This window comes from Elgaria multicarinata, chromosome 2, assembly GCF_023053635.1.
Source record: "Elgaria multicarinata webbii isolate HBS135686 ecotype San Diego chromosome 2, rElgMul1.1.pri, whole genome shotgun sequence".
Taxonomy (NCBI): domain Eukaryota; kingdom Metazoa; phylum Chordata; class Lepidosauria; order Squamata; family Anguidae; genus Elgaria; species Elgaria multicarinata.
In genome coordinates, this window is record NC_086172.1 from 97,729,507 (window position 1) to 97,745,979 (window position 16,473).

A 16,473-nucleotide genomic window follows, 5' to 3' on the forward strand; every position below is an offset into this window, starting at 1 on the left:
CTCTTCCCCTCCTTATTGTTTTATTATGATTTTATTAGAATGTAAGCCTATGCGGCAGGGTCTTGCTATTTACTGTTTTACTCTGTACAGCACCATGTACATTGATGGTGCTATATAAATAAATAAATAATAATAATAATAATAATAATAATAATAATAATAATAATAATTTAAAGCCATCCAAGTTGGCGGCCATCACTAAGTCTTGTGGTAGTGAATTCCATAGTTTAACTGCACAGTGTGAAGAAGTAATTCCCACCAGGAGATTGAACAGCAAAAGGAGGGGACAGGTATTGTTGTTGTTTTTACAGTGGCTGCTCTAAAACTGGCATCTCCTGCCTGAAGGAGGTTAGACCTGTTTCTTTGCTGTCTTATCACAGGGGTTGGAAGGCCTATCACTTCCCCAAGGTGTTTGATTGAACTCCTGTTTCTGTTGGGCTTTTATGGTGGTTGATATTGTTTGTTTTGTTAATTCATTGGTTGATTATGTTAATGTATTTGCATCACTTTTTGAGTGCTTGGGAAAGTGGCATAACATATTTTAATTAACAGAAACGTGCAGATATCCAGTTTCATAACTGTTTGTGTCTTCATCTTTGTAGGAAAAGCGCCATCAAGACCGTGCACTAGCCATCTACAAACAGGTACTCAGGAACGACCCAAAGAACCTGTATGCGGCTAATGGCATAGGTAATCATCGGATTTTGAGTTCTTGTCTGAATTTCCTTCTAGCATTCTGCCATTTTTGAGGTAGTTCATACATCTGAAAGTTCTTCTTTGGCTTCTCCTTTTTAGGAGCTGTATTGGCACACAAAGGATATTTCCGTGAGGCTCGTGATGTTTTTGCTCAAGTGAGAGAGGCAACAGCAGATATCAGTGATGTGTGGCTCAATCTGGCACACATTTATGTGGAGCAGAAGCAGTACATTAGTGCTGTACAGATGGTAATCCTTAAAAATAGAAAGATTCAGGACATATGTTCTATAAAATCCAGAGTGTAAATGTAAAGCTAAAAGAGGCTTTTCCATAACAAGAATTGGGTTTTTTTGTGATAGCACTTTATGAAAAAATACCTGTGATTTGGGAAGAAAAGCAATGCGTTCTTGTTGAAGTTAGCGACGCCATGAAATACCTCAATTTCAGCATGATCTTACTTCATAAAGGCAATAAGGAGCTGTCTCTATAAAACAGATATAAATATGGGGCACCTGGAGAAACAATTCTCTAATAAAACAATTGATGGAGGACAAGAGAATATATTTAAATAATGCAAAGAAATTCGTAAGGCAAATGTAGAGACTAAACCATCTAAACAAAGCTTTTTCAGTCATTTCAAATTAATGTTTGCCCATTTCTTAGATGTAGTTTCAGTGCTGAATATAATTTTAGTTAGAAATATTTGAAAATACGATTACATGAAATTGGTTGCACTTAGCCAGAAACTATATACTTCCTTTTAATATACTCTTTTCCTTTTATCATCCTTTCCCCCAGGTTTTAGTAGGAACTTATAGGTGAAAGCAGCAAGGATTGGGACAAATTTCCCCAAGGAAGCCTGATATACAAACTACAGCCTGGTGTAGAAAATGCCACAATAACACAGTGGGCAAACAAAACCCAGATATTAAGTCTAAACTGGAGGTTTGACATTTGAATATGTTAGAGACACAGTTTTTACTTCTCTCTTGAGAAAAATGACAAAATTTCCATGAAATTATGTACCGCTATATGTGGGCTTGTTCCAAAGGAGTTAAGAATAATCCAGTTCAATATTTGTGAGGAGAAAGTAGGAATATAGTACTGCCAAACTTGGGAGAGTTTACCCCTGGTTTTTGGCATGTGCAACCAAGAAGTTTAGCACAAGGAATAGGATTCTGAAAGTAGTGGGAAGCCTGTACATCACTTGTCTACAGATATACGTCTCGTCAGAGCTGTGTGTTATGTTGGATCTGCTAATTAATGTGTGTTTTATGTATTACTGAATTGAATTATAGATGTTTGAGGATCATCAATTTATTAGCATTACAATCTGTTGACTTTCTGCAGAGGGGGAAAAGGTATGGTAGATCTGTATTGGGTACAAAGTAGATTAGGTTCTGTACGGATACACCAAGACATGTCCTATTTTCTTACACTGTAAAACAGTGGTTTTCAGACTGCTCCAGTGAACCCAGGGGTTCTTGAGAATCTTATCAATAAGAAGATGATCAATGGCAGACAAGCTTTGCTGAAGGACATCATGTCCTCAGCTGCCAACCTTCCCCTGAAGTGTGCAGCTGCAAGAGAATGTAGGCCGCTCTACCATTTTACAAGGGGTAACAGTTAGGTCCAGATGACCTGGATTGCAGCTTGCATGGCAAATGTGCACTATACCTGCAACACGTAGAGATATTGTGACAGATGTGCAGGAGTTCCTTAAACTAGTTGCGTGAAAATGGTTCCCTGAAGGCACAAGCCACTGGTCTAGAATGTTAGCATTCTGTATTATATTTTTATTTATTTATTTTTATTTATTTAGGCATTTTTATTCCTCCATTCAGCCAAAAAAGGCTCTCACAGCGGCTTACAAAAATATTTCTTGACAGTCCCTGCCCACAGGCTTACAATCTAAAAGACATGACACAAAAGGAAAGGGGATTGGGAGGGAGGAGGAAGGGGAAAAGCAAAGCAAATTCAGGCACTACATTCTTCGTTGCAAATGTATATCATGTATCATATATCATTCCTTCTAATAGCAAACTCTGACCAACAGTCACTGACAAACAAGAGAGATGTATTGGCAGGTTCAGGGGAGTCTTAAAGTTTTAAGAAGTACAACAAATCACTCTTTAAAAATAACCTCTTGGGAGGGAGGGGGAAACCTGCCCAAGGAGGACTAAGTATACTTAACAGACATGAAATGTTGGGATAGAAAAACAGAGTGAGGGTGTGGTGGAAGAGTGAATGTCCTGCTTGGAAAGGGAAAGGCTGATTGAAACCCTGACCAGGAGCACTCTTAGGGAAGGACGATGCACTGCGACATTTGGTGATTTAGTAATTCACCAGTAATTGAAATAATGAAATAGTTTCATTCTAATCTTTTGAAGAAAAAGTACAAAAAATATTGGATTTTTATGTAAACCATTAATAGTATCATTTTTAACGTTCTCAAAAGATGGGGCATAACTGCTTGCTACATTTTCTGTCTATCCTGAAACTCATATAGAAGCACCTTTCAATTTCTTTAGAGGATGCCCTCATTATAGAAGTAGTAGTTTCAAATTGCACAGTGTATCCGAGGTTTCTAGACTTGCAGAAGTGAGCAATTAATAGCAGTGCTTATTGCGTATCCCAAATGGTCTGGGTTCCCACTATTAATGAAAAGTTGCAGAGCTCCTAATTAGCCGATCTAATGGGTCTCATTAGTTGTTGGCGCCAATGGGAGCTTACTTGCTGTGCTAAACAGCAGGTGGGTTTGGTGGAGTGTTCATCAGGATTGCAAAAGGCTTTCTTAAAAAAATCCCTCCCCTTTTAAAGTTGAAAAAGATCCACACAACTTGTATGTGGGAATAAGTGGGTTGGTGGAGGAGAGACAGAGCTCTGTTGCTCCTTTGCCAGGCCACTTGGCTTCTGTGTTGGCTGCGGAGTAAGGGAAGCCCATGCCATTGCTTTGACCCTCTTCCACCGGTCTGCTCACTCTAGAAGGCAAATTTTAATTAGCCTGTTAAGCTCATATCCTGTGCTTCCATACTGGCTACAGGGAGGATCCTCACCCTCCTCTGCAGCTAGCACAGAATTGCAGGACCTTAGATTCTTAGCAGGCTAGGGAAGAAATCTACAGGCTGTTTACTTTGTTGGCTCATTTACAAGGCTGTGCTAGCGTCGCATTTGGTTTGGTCCCAGCAGGTTGTACTAAACTTGGAAGGACTTAATTCGGAGTTGACCTGTTTGGGATTGCACTGTTGTAAATTTCTATCCAACGCTGTTAAGCTCAGCATCCGATTTAATTAAACATGGAAGTTTAGTCAAACGCTAGTTCTTAAAAACTCCAAAACACTTCCATATGCCTTTGTCTTTTCCCCCCCCCTTATAGTATGAAAACTGCCTTAGAAAATTCTATAAGCACCAGAACACAGAGGTACTGTTGTATTTGGCCCGAGCTCTCTTCAAATGCGGCAAATTACAAGAGTGCAAGCAGACACTGCTGAAGGTAAAAGTTGGCTTTTTATATTTGTTCATGCAGTGGATGTATTGCAGCTTGAGCTTGTGCATGTTAGAGCTGTGGCTGGTTCACACCTATTTAATGCTTAATTTGAATCCTCAGGCTAGACATGTGGCACCCAGTGATACAGTCCTTATGTTCAACGTTGCCCTGGTGCTGCAGAGGCTGGCTACCTCTGTCCTGAAAGATGAAAAAAGTAACCTGAAGGAAGTACTAAATGCTGTGAAAGAACTGGAGCTAGCTCACAGGTAAGCAAATGTACCTTATCTTTATTTGATATCTATATCGTACATAAAATGTGCGTTGTTAATGTCTTGTGCTGATAATGATGTTATGTCTCGTTCAGATTACCAAATTCTAGACTAGCTTCCTTACAGTTCAATTATATTTTTGTAGATCTTTATAGATGTGTTTAATGTTGGCTAGATGTCTCAGAGTTGCCAGATGCTGCCTTTTAAATAACATTTTGAATGTGTTGATATCCATTTCATTGTGGAGTAGTAACTCCCATAAAATTTGTCCAGTAGCTTTTAGATCCTTCTGTCAATAGGTTGCATGAAATGGAGTGCAAAGAAAGAATGACCCCCATCTCTCCTGCAAATGAATGAGTTGAATAATACTTACAGGAAGTTGAAAGGTAGTGGGCTTCTTGCTTTAATGGCTTCCTTCAGTTGCTGTCATCCACTAGAGCTGCAATTGGTCGGGCAGTTATGCAGGTTAAGTGAAACAGAGCGGCAGTATGGAAATTCCCAGCAGAGCCTAGAAAGCTAGAACCTGGAAGCTAGAAAGTGAAGGATAGGCTTCCAGAATAATACCTAGCTGCTCTAGCCTTTAAGGGTAGCTGTCTGTGCATACAGGAGAAAAATGTCTATAAACTAGGCTAGTCCAAGGAGAAGCAAACTGTGACTTGAGAATTGATATCTCTATTGCTTTTGTACTGGAAGCTTTTTTTAAAAAAAGATGCAAGCTTCTATTTTTTCTTAATGTCTCACTGTATATACAGTCGTCTTCCCATAATATTACAGTGCCTTTTGCAATATTTACAGGTGTGCGAGTAATTACCTGTGCCAAATATCTGCCTCCTCTCCCAGTAGTTTCATTTGCTTGAGATTTCCATTAAACAGTTGTTCAACAGGTTTTGCAACATTTCCAACACTTTTCTTGAGCCATCTGCAAGATGATTCAGTCCTCTGCAAAACAGGGTGCATCATGCAATCCAAATCCAGTAAAATCAGTGGGAATTTGTTGATTTCATAATGAGAAGTGAATTAGGAACACTTTTCTTTCGCTTGGAAGTTGAAACAGTGTATCTTTCAATAAGTGAGATATAGATGAGGTTGTGTTTAGAATATTACTTTTTAATGGCATCTTCTTTGCAGGGACCATATACCTTTTTTAATTTTGTTTTTTTGAAATACGCATGGAGAAAAAGATAGTTAGAATGCATCTAAATTGTTTAAAATTTAATTCTGGGCTTTCTATTTTCTATTCAGATACTTCAGTTACTTGAGTAAAGTGGGAGATAAAATGAGATTTGATTTGGCTCTTGCTGCGACTGAAGCCAGGTAAGAATTGTTCATATTCTACACAGCCAGTGCCTACAAGAATCAGGATACATTATGAAATGAGCAAAAATATTTGCTTCTCTTGCAAAGTATATGGACTGCAAGATTTAGAGTACTTTATTACAGAGTTCTAAGGCAAGCTACACACAAATGTGGCCTAAATCGCCAGTTTTTTTTGGCGGTGGGATTGAATTCAGGCCCCACACATCCCACAACGGGAGGTTGACAGTAGCCAACCATCTGTTGGGCTGCTAGGAACGTGTGGATGTGCAACAGTGTGTGGCTGGTCCCCTGGGTTGTATGCAAATCTCTGGATCAGAGCCCTGATATTTGAATTATGATAGTTAACATGTTTTTTGCCCAAATTTGGCAGTAAAACGGGGCTATTTAAACCAAAATATCCTCCTTTCCCATGGCCACGCTACCAAACTTCAGCAGCAAGCAACCGGTTTTGGTTCTTAAAACGAGGCTGCTTCCAAATTTCAGTAATGTGGGCCAGGTGCATTGTCTCCAGTGTGGGGGGAATGTCCCCCCCCCCCGCTCCTGGACTTTGCCCTCCCTGGCATAGAGCAAGACCTGCAGCTGGAGGAGCTGTGAGATTTTCCAGTAGCCATTCCTGCTGCCAGACCAGCCTCTGGCAGCAGGAACGTGCAGAAAAGGGCAACTGAAATGATGAAGGGGCTGGAGCATCTCCCCTACGAGGGAAGGTGACATCAACTGGGATTGTGTAGCTTGGAAAAAAGGAGGCTGAGGGGAGACATGATAGAGGTGTACAGAATTATGCATGGTGTGGAGAATGTGGAGAGGGAGACATTTTTCTCCCTCTCTCAAAATACTAGAACCCAATGGGGTCATCCCTTGAAACAGATTGGTGGGAGATTCAGGACAAATAAAAGGAAGTGCTTCTTCACAGAGTGCATTGTTAAATTATGGTGCTCACTACTACAAGATGTGGTGATGACCACCAATCTGGATGGCTTTAAAAGGGGGTTGGACAAATTCTTGGAGGCGAAGGCTATCAATGGCTACTAGCCCTGATGGTTGTGTGATCTCCAGTATTCGAGGCAGTAAGCCTGTGTGCACCAGTTGCTGGGGAACATGGGCAGGAAGGTGCTGTTGCACCATGTCCTGTTTTGTTGTTCCCCGGCCGACAACTGGTCGGCCACTGTGTGAACAGAGTGCTGGACTAGATGGACCCTTGGTCTGATCCAGCATCAGGGCTCTTCTTATGTTCTGCCATGATTAAAAAGTAACTTGACTGTTTGGCAGGAAAAGTAATGAATGAAGCCCCAGCTTCAGATGCTCTTTTTTGTTCACGTTCTTTTATTTTTGTATTATATTTTCATACCACCTGATCGCTGAAGCTCTTGTTGCTCAACCAATAGTATTTACTCCTGCGTCAGGGCTTGCAGTTTTCCTACAGTGGATTTTCTTCCTTTCCCTTGAGAGGGTTTGTCTTGGCCGGTGGTGTGGCCCACTTCCCCCCACCCACCCCCAACACTTTGTTTCTGCTGACTCCGTCTTGCTAGGCAGTGTTCTGATCTGCTGAGCCAAGCTCAGTACCACGTGGCCCGGGCTCGCAAGCAGGACGAAGAAGAGCGGGAGCTGCGAGCCAAGCAGGAGCAAGAGAAAGAACTGCTGCGCCAGAAGTTACTCAAAGAACAGGTACTCTTTATTTATTCCTTCTGCTAATGGAGCAGAATTGGAGTTGCTTTTGGCTGCTGACTCAGTCGCCATTAAGCTGCAGCACAGCACCCCATAGGCATCTGGCGTAAGGCTGCGGTGAACTCCTTGGTTGCGTAGAGTTTTAAGAGGATTTGCATGGACATCATTGAGGTTCCAAAATCTTGTTTTTCTGCGCTTGAGCATTTCCAGCCTGCTATTTGCAGTGGGTTCTCCTCATCATATCATAGCAGACCATTCAAAGTCAGCTAATGCATGGCTAGGCCTTTGTGCCGTGAAGAATCCCAGGTGAATCTTCAACAGTAGTCTGCTACTATGTTTTTTTTAATTGAGCAATACCAATAATTTATCTGTACTTGATGTTAAATTCATGCCTTGCAAATCTGCATCCAGTATTGTAAGTTAGAGCAAACGAGTTGGGTTTCCTTTACTCTTCCAGGAAGAAAAGCGCCTCAGGGAAATAGAAGAGCAAAAGAAACTTTTGGAACAGAGAGCACAGTATGTGGAGAAGACCAAGAATATTCTGATGTTCACTGGAGAAGTTGAAGGATCCAAAGAGAAAAAACGTGGTGGAGCTGGCCGGGTACGGAATAATATAGTTTTGTTTAGATTTCTACGTTCCCAGATAGTTTGAGTGTGGTGACAGGCTTCAACTAGTTTTCATAGAAAGAATGTAAAGGCTGTGGAGAAGCAGTGTCAAGACATGGAAGGACTAGATTTGAAAACCACTCCCAAAGACTAGCTTTTTGCCCAGTTTGGTGCATGCAAGATAGTCTTGGAATCTTATTTCTTAGGAGTTTTAAGTACAGAGAGGACGTCTTCTTTTCTTTGAACTTGGGCAGCAGGTGACACACACATGCTATTATTATTATTATTATTATTATTATTTATATAGCACCATCAATGTAGATGGTGCTGTACAGAGTAAAACAATAAATAGCAAGACCCTGCCGCATAGGCTTACATTCTAATAAAATCATAATAAAACAATAAGGAGGGGAAGAGAATGCACCAAACAGGCAGTATAAAAGTCAGAACAAAATCAAGTTTTAAAAGCTTTAGGAAAAAGAAAAGTTTTTAGCTGAGCTTTAAAAGCTGCGATTGAACTTGTAGTTCTCAAATGTTCTGGAAGAGCGTTCCAGGCGTAAGGGGCAGCCGAAGAAAATGGGCGAAGCCGAGCAAGGGAAAATGCTGATTTGTTTCCCCCCAGTTCTTCTAATCCTCTGTTAACTACTGACCTACGAATGCATGATTGATTTCTATCATTTTCCACCTCCTATTCTCTTTTTGTTACATCATCTGAAAGCTCTTCTCCAAGTATAACTACTTCTCTAAGAAATAGAGCTTCGGCTATTAGGCAGTCCAAAAATGTAATAAATAAATAAATACTCTGTCCCTGTGTGAGGAGGCATCCGCTATGGGTTATGTGTCTCCCCCATCACCCAGTGCAAGGCAGGGAACAGGTATTTATTTATTTATTTATTTATTACATTTCTATACCGCCCAATAGGCTCTTAGTCCTAGTCCTAGGAGTTTCAGCTCTTCCTTTCTTGTTCATTCACTACCTTCGCTCAGGACAGAGCTTGTTCTCTCAATTCTTCCTCTGTCGCTATGCTCACAGTTTTTATTCTGCTCTTCAATTATTTTGCGTGTGTGGTTTTATTGTGTTAAGGTAGCTACTTTTGGAGTCGTGACGCTGGAGGGCAGGATAGAAATGTCTTGGATAAAGTTCAACCCGTTTCCTCCAGTCGCATGCACTCTTAAGCTGAAAGACAGTTGGCTTCTGAAATGGTTTGTTTCGTGGGTCGTTTCCAGCTACAGATGATGAGTGATATGTGGTTTCTGCTATTGTAACAGCGTTCCAAAAAAACTGGGGAGTTTGAGGAGTTTGTCAATGATGACAGCGATGAAGATCTCCCAATGTCTAGGAAGAAAAAGCGGAGGAAGGGCAGTGGCAGTGAACAAGATGGCGAGGAAGAAGAGGGAGAGAAGAAGAAGAAGAAGCGCCGACGGTAAGTGCATGATTAAGTGCAAGGAAAACCCCTTTGGTGGAGATTGAGGGCTACGGAGGGAGGAGGCCACTGGGGCTTTGGAGTCCCCCCCCCCACTCCCATAGGTCGCCCTTTCTCTTGCCTGATGCAGGACTTCCCAAATGCAGGTGAACTTTGGAGATCAGCTTTTAATGGTGGCTGGGTAGCCAAAGGCGTCTCGATGCATGCTCACGGAAGTGCTAGGCATAAAAAGCATGTTCAGATCTCAGTCCTGGTATCTGGTATGCCCTGCCTGAAATAATTGCTTGAGAAACATTGTTTGGTTACTGTCTACTTTGGCTGGCAAGCCAGTATTAATAAGCTGTTGTATGCATGTATAGTATTTGTTACGTATTTTAGCGTTTAATGTTTATCTTGGAAGCGCTTCGAAGATACCTTAAAGAGCTAGACCAGTCAGGAATGTATATTTTGTGCCCCTACTGTAGCATGAGTCCAACAACACAGCGCTTAGTTTATCATTTGTCCATCTCAGAAATACTCTCACAGTAATTATTACTTTTATTGGGACTACATTGTTCTGGGACTATTAAAGGCATTGCTATATGCACAACTTGTATAAAGGACAAAAAAATAACATATCTGATGACTTCATTTTTAGTAATTTGATTGGGATATACTAGCTATAGGATTCTGATTTGTGCTGTATTTGTGCGTGTGTTTTCCTAAGGGCCCAAAGGGCGGATGATGGTTCTGACGATGATGAAAATGACGCTGCATCCAGACCTAAAAAACGTCGCCCAACCAAGGCTGAGAAGAGAAAAACTGTATGTTTTTTGTTTCTTAAAAAAGCACTATGCAGCAAGATTAAACGTTGCAAAGCATCGGAAGTATTGGCTGAACTTGGATCCTGGTTGGATATCCTGGGGGCTGTCTGCTGGTGCGCAGTGGCGGCAAGTTGTCCTTACAAGGGGAAGCAGTGCGAGCTTTCCAGCAACTATTAGGCTTACCAGGCCTGCCCCCTCCCACAGCTTCTGGCAACCAATAGGAGGTTGCCTTCCACCTGGGAACGCCCCCAGAGTGGCCTCGAGCGAGAACTGAAATGCAGAAGAGCCGGGCTGACCTCGCTCTGGCTGGAAAAGTCCGGATACGTCCCCTGCTTTTCAGCCGTGCATCTTCGGCTCTTTACCCCAGAGTGGCTTGGAATCTGTGGCTGCATCATATAACCGATGCAGCGCGGATTCAGAGCCTCGAAGGGGCAAACACAACCAGGGCCGGCGCCAGACTATATTGCGCCCTAGGCAGGCGCGTTCTGAAGCCTCCCCCCCCGCTCGCTCACTCACTGCCCCCTCACTCGCCTGCCCACCCACTCGCTCTCTCACTCACTGCTCCCCCCGCCCTCGCCTGCTCGCCCGCCCCCGCCCGCTCGCCGCTCCGGCTCCCCCCTCGCTCACACGCTCCGGCTCCCCCCATCGCTCGCCCGCCGCTACGGCTCCCCCCTTGCTCGCCCACTCACCGCCCGCTCCCGGCTTTGAAGCCAGGACGCTGGGGTTGGGGGGGCGGGGCAGAGGCTTTGAAGCGGCGTGCCCGGAAGTGGCTTCCTGGCGCGCCGTACTGAAGCCTCCGCCTCCAACCCCAGCATCCTGGCTTCGAAGGAGCCAGGACGCTGCGGTTGGTGGAGGCTGGGGCGGCGGCTTTGGAACAGCACACCCGCAAGCTAAACTGCACAAAAAAACCTCTCTCCTCCTTCTCGCTGGTCTTCCTGTTCCAGGAGCACAGCCAGCTTGGTATATTGTCCTCTTTTCAACTGTCCTTTCCTGCCTTCCCAAGGGGCGGGAAGGGACTCGGTTCCTGTCACCTCAGACTCCACCTCTTTGCTTGCAATGCCTCGCCATGTTCTTTGTTTTTCTTCCTACCCCCAACCCCTTCTGCTGCTGCTGCTGCTTCCCCTTGACAGCTGCAGCTCCCTCACTTTCTGCTGCAAACTCCCCTTCCGAGGGCGCCCTGCGCGGCAAAGGAAGGAAAAGTAAAGGAGACGCCTCGCGCCTTCCTCCCCTTTTGCCGGCACATAAGGGCGCGCGCTCCCTCGCGCGCACACACCTGCTGCAAAACCGCCCCACCTGCAGGTGACCATCCTCAACCACAGGGCTGCTTCTGCTTCTCCCCCGAAACCTGGGATTCCATCCTCTCCACACTCATCCTCCTCCAATTAGCTCCAGGGGAAGAGGGAAACTTTGGCCAATGAAATGTCAGGAGCCCGGAGAGTCCCGTAGACACGCACCAATAGGAAAGAGAACAAAAGGCTCGGTTCTCTCCCTTAATTGTTTCTCTCCGCTCCGCCCCCCTGCAATTCTCCTCGTTCCGTTAGGAACTATTCCAGCTGTGGTGGTCTAATGTGATCGAACAGCTGGGAAAGAGCCTCAGAGAAAAGCTGCCGTCGCAATAGTGGCAGCAAGAAATGCTCTTAGGGAAAGGGGTTGCACGCGAGCGAATAAAGGACTCGGTTGGAATGTGAGCGGCATATATATAGCAAAGAACTGCAAGAATACCTGGCTAGTGCAGAAATGTGCCTATTTCACACGTTCGTGTTCTTTGATCTTACTGTTTTATGAGAGGAAGCGTTGATTCGTAAAGGCAAAGTGGAGGAGCCAGGACGCTGGGGTTGGGCAGAGGCTGGGGCGGCGGCTTTGGAACAACACACCCGGAAGCCGCTCTAGGAGAGCAGCTTCTGGGTACGCTGTTCGGCGCCCTCGTTTGCTTGGCGCTCTAGGCGGCCGCCTGAGTTGCCTCTATGGCAGCACCGGGCCTGAACACGACGTCAAGATGGTCTGTTTTTTTTTTTACTGTGGTTTGTATATACCACAGTTTCCTGTATTCCGACAAAACTGGAAACTGCAGGTTTTTTACAAACCATGAACAGAAACTTCAAAATTCTTCCCTTCATGTGTAAAGAACGGAGAAGGGAGTGGGAGGGGGAGAACATGGGACCACAGCATGGAACAGCCTAATTTGTTGTTTCATCTGAATTTGGCCATTGTTTGCTGAAATTTTGTATCTTCTTTGTCCATAACGTCTGAGGCTATGGAAGCAACCAGGTTTATTTGAAGCTTGCCAATTTGAAATTACTTTTGCATGCCTATCTCATTGGATGCTCTGTAATCTAATTAGAAGAAGTAGATGACAAAGCATTACTCCAGAGCCATCTAATAGTTGGAGTTATTACTTTCCCAGTATAAGCAGCTGCGTAGGAAAATGTAATATTTAATCATAAAATAGCTGCAAATCCAGCTTTCTTTACTATTCTAAAACACTTTCCCCCCCCTTTATAGACTAAGCCAGAACGCCTGCCTCCTTCAATGAAGGGGAAAATCAAATCTAAAGCCATCATTTCATCAAGCGATGACTCATCTGATGAAGATAAACTCAAAATTGCTGATGATGGGTATGTGGTTTTTATCATCCTGGAAATACTGTGGCATTTATTCTTGTAGAAAGCTGAGTTACCTGCACAGAAAATAGGGATTCCTTTTACAGTTCAAAGATATGGTAAACGTAGATCTCCTCCAACTCTCTGTGTGTGAACACGCACACACTGCTCCATGCTAAGCCACTTCTTTGTTATCCTTATAAATAGCATGGCTCCACATCATTGTATCCTGTGTATGTAGTATTTTTAGATTCTTCACAAAGAATCTAAAAATCTGTTTTCCCTTAATGCATATGTTTTCTGGCTTCACAGATCCCATCTCTTACGCTGTGCTTTACCTCATAGGGATAGTGGTTTGGCAGTATCAAATGTATTTGTTGAAACCAACTAAAGTCCTACTTAGAGTAGACCCATTGAAATGAATGGGACTTAACTTAAGATCCATTCATTTCAATAGATCTGTTTTATTGGGACTTTAGTTGGATTCTATCCTAGACTTAGAAGGATAGTTAAGTTGAAACATGTTGTCTCAGATGAAACACTAGCAAACTGTCCTTCTGTGCTTAACCCTTAATTTGCATAATTCAGCTTCCTGCAAATTTCACAGCTTTCATTAAAAAAATGGAATGTTCTCTCTTGATTGTAAAGGCATACTAGAAGGCATGGGGGGTTGCCTGTAACATCTCTGGAGCTATAGAAGGCGGTTGAACAAGATTTCTGAGGGCAGTGAATCAGTGCCCTGCATAGTTTGTGCCATGACTTTCTCTGTGATTGACTAAACTCAAAGAAATTATGCAAAAACAATGAGAAGATCTGCAGCCTTTGCATATTGCAGAATTGAGCTTTTCTTGGCACAGGATTTGTATGTAGGGCAGAATTTCAGGGGCTTTTTTTGTGCTTGCAGCCCTTGCTAGAACATTACTCTTGGGATGTTTCAGTTATTAGATTATTGTTTACTCCCGAACAGAAATGTCAGGAACAGCAACAGTGATTCGGATAATGCGGAGCAACCTCGCAACAAGCGCGTCATGTCAGACAGCGACTCAGACAACAGTAACAAGTCCGGCAGTGAGGGAGGCAGTCCCAGGCGATCTAGTGCCCGCCCGTCTGAGGAGGACTCGGACAGTGACGGGTCAGCAAGGAAGAGGAGGCGCTCTGATTCTGAACCATCTGACAACGAGTCTGTGCAGTCCGGAAGAAGCCCGTCTGTGCGATCAGGAAGAAGCCCATCCGTGCAGTCAGGCCGAAGCCATTCGGGCGGTTCGGAGAATGAATCTCGCCCAGCTTCTCGCAGTGCTGATTCTGACAGAGATTCAGACCGGGCATCTGATAATCAGGGCTCAGGTAATGAGTCTGAGCCAGAGGCATCCAACAATGAGGGATCTGAACGGGGCTCATATGGCAGATCAGATGACAGCGATTAGATTTCAGCTGCGGCCTCTCTCTCTTTTTTTATAAACTGCCTTGTAAATATATTTTGGCTTGAGAGAGATTGGGTGAAAGATACAGATGTCCATCTTTTATATTTGAAAACTTGTGATTTAAAAACATGCACAAAATATGTTTTAGAAAAAAGTATTAAAAAATGAAGTTGAAGCATTTCCTATAGCATTTTTCTACTGAACGATATACTTGCTAGATCCTAGTGTTCCTCTAGAATACAATGTTTACTTAAACTCTGTACATGAAGCTCAAGAATGCTGTTTAGAGGAAGAAGCAGCGTACATTGTCAGAGTGATATAAGGTGGGAAACTTGCATCCAGTTACGCTTGCTTAAGACCCCCTGAAACAAATGAGCAGTTAAGCACATTTAACTGGGTGGAAGGTCCATGCTGTCTTGCCTAGTCTGATTTAAAGTGTGTTGTATTTGTTTTTAATATATACATATATGAAAAGGAGTATTGGCAGAACTCCCAAGAATTTCTCAGATGATGTAAAGAATGTTTGTGTTTACAAAGTTATCCTGGCTCTGTAGCTCCTATAAAATATATTTTTACGTTCTGTTAAATACATATGCACTGTAGCAAAATGCCTAAAATTTGAAACAAAACATATAAAACTAATGCTACAGGAACGTAGATTAATGTCAGATTTATGACTTGGCAGATTTCAAAATAAAACCTTCCTTGGTGTGAAAAGATCTGCCTGTGGCATCGAATAAAAGCGGTTGCTACCATCTGTTCCGAGTCTTCTATTTTACTACAGCCTTTACCATGCAATCCTGTACATGTCTGCTCAGAAGTAAGCCCATTGAGTTCAATGGTACTTGCTCCCAGTGTGTATAGAATTGCAGCCTTAATACTATTGTTACAAGATCATATGCCAGTTACCTTAAATTGCTGAACTTAAAATACTCTTTATCGGCAAGGTTTAATTTCACAATATCTGTAGCATTCTACAGACTTGGATAAACTGTCTTTAGGGTATGTTTCCATACCTCTACATGCACATTAGATTTCATTTTGGCAAGAATATTTGTGCCCATATGAAATCGTCTAGCTGTCAGTCATGTTTATGAGCTGCATGTTTTGACCTGAATTCTGGGTGGTGGTGGTGATGAAGAAGAAAATGAAGAAAATGCTTTTCATACAGTACTGCAGGCAGGGCGGTCTTACACTTGTAAGGCTGGATAGAGAAGAATGTACCCTTTGACCATTGTATGCCATCATTCTAATAGGCTCTATTTGTATGTTGCATTTCTGTCCCAAAGGAGCCCAAGGTGGCTTCCTTTCATAAGAACGTAAGAGGTACCAGGCTGGATCAGACCAAGGGCCCATCTAGTCCAGCACTCTGTTCACACAGTGGCCAAACAGCTGTCTACAGGGAACCCACAAGCAGGATATGAGTGTGCAACAGCACCCACCTGCCCATGTTCCCCAGCAACTGGTGTACATAGGCATACTGCCTCTGATATTGGAGGTAGCATATAACCACCAGGACTAGTAGCCATTAATATCCTTCTCCAGGAATTTATCCAAATTGGTGGCCATCACTACATCTTTTGGTAATGAGTTCCATATTTTAACAATCCTGTAATAGGTTAGGCTGGGAGTCAGCGGGCTGGCCCAGTGAGCTTCATGGCTGAGTAGAGAATGGAATTTGGGCCTCCCCAGCCCCAGTCGAACACCAGCCACTACATCACATAGGTTCTCTAAAGCAATTAATGTCAGCTTAGTGCTAAAGTTGTGCTATTGTAATGTACTGAATATTGGCCACCCATTTCAACAAAGTTGTGTGGTTTTGTTTTCAAATTTGTGTAGCTGAGTAGTCACTGGGGTACTATTGCTTCCATTAACATTTGGCAAAACTCTTTAATTTCAATATAGAAACAACCACTTGGTTTTTTTTAAATTACATTACTTGCAGTACTATCCTATGCATGCCTACTCAGAAGTAAGTTCCTTTGGACTTGCTCCCACATGAGTGCGTATAGCGGTCTGCAGCTTTACTGAAGCTACGTCACATGTTAAGATGCCTATGCAATTACAATTTTTGCATTTCTATCACAAATCTGGGTAGTATTAATGTTTTAGAAGAAAAATACTTTTCTCAAAGTACTTTAAAAAAGGTTTAGTCTTCCTAAAGGAATGCATTTTCCTCTTCCATTAG

The 16,473-nt window shown here is 43.1% G+C and overlaps 1 protein-coding gene across 1 annotated transcript in view; it reads left to right on the forward strand.

Moving 5' to 3' along the window:
- CTR9 (CTR9 homolog, Paf1/RNA polymerase II complex component) overlaps positions 1–15,042 on the forward strand; it is a 30,028-nt gene extending 14,986 nt beyond the window's left edge. Inside the window, exons 15-25 of the mRNA XM_063117283.1 lie at positions 603–690; positions 796–944; positions 4,073–4,189; positions 4,304–4,449; positions 5,695–5,766; positions 7,296–7,431; positions 7,889–8,032; positions 9,307–9,461; positions 10,168–10,264; positions 12,767–12,879; positions 13,832–15,042. Of these exons, the coding sequence (XP_062973353.1) occupies positions 603–690; positions 796–944; positions 4,073–4,189; positions 4,304–4,449; positions 5,695–5,766; positions 7,296–7,431; positions 7,889–8,032; positions 9,307–9,461; positions 10,168–10,264; positions 12,767–12,879; positions 13,832–14,288 (1,674 nt within the window). The 3' untranslated portion in view covers positions 14,289–15,042. The remainder of the gene's footprint in view (positions 1–602; positions 691–795; positions 945–4,072; positions 4,190–4,303; positions 4,450–5,694; positions 5,767–7,295; positions 7,432–7,888; positions 8,033–9,306; positions 9,462–10,167; positions 10,265–12,766; positions 12,880–13,831) is intronic.
- Positions 15,043–16,473: the final 1,431 nt, after the last annotated feature.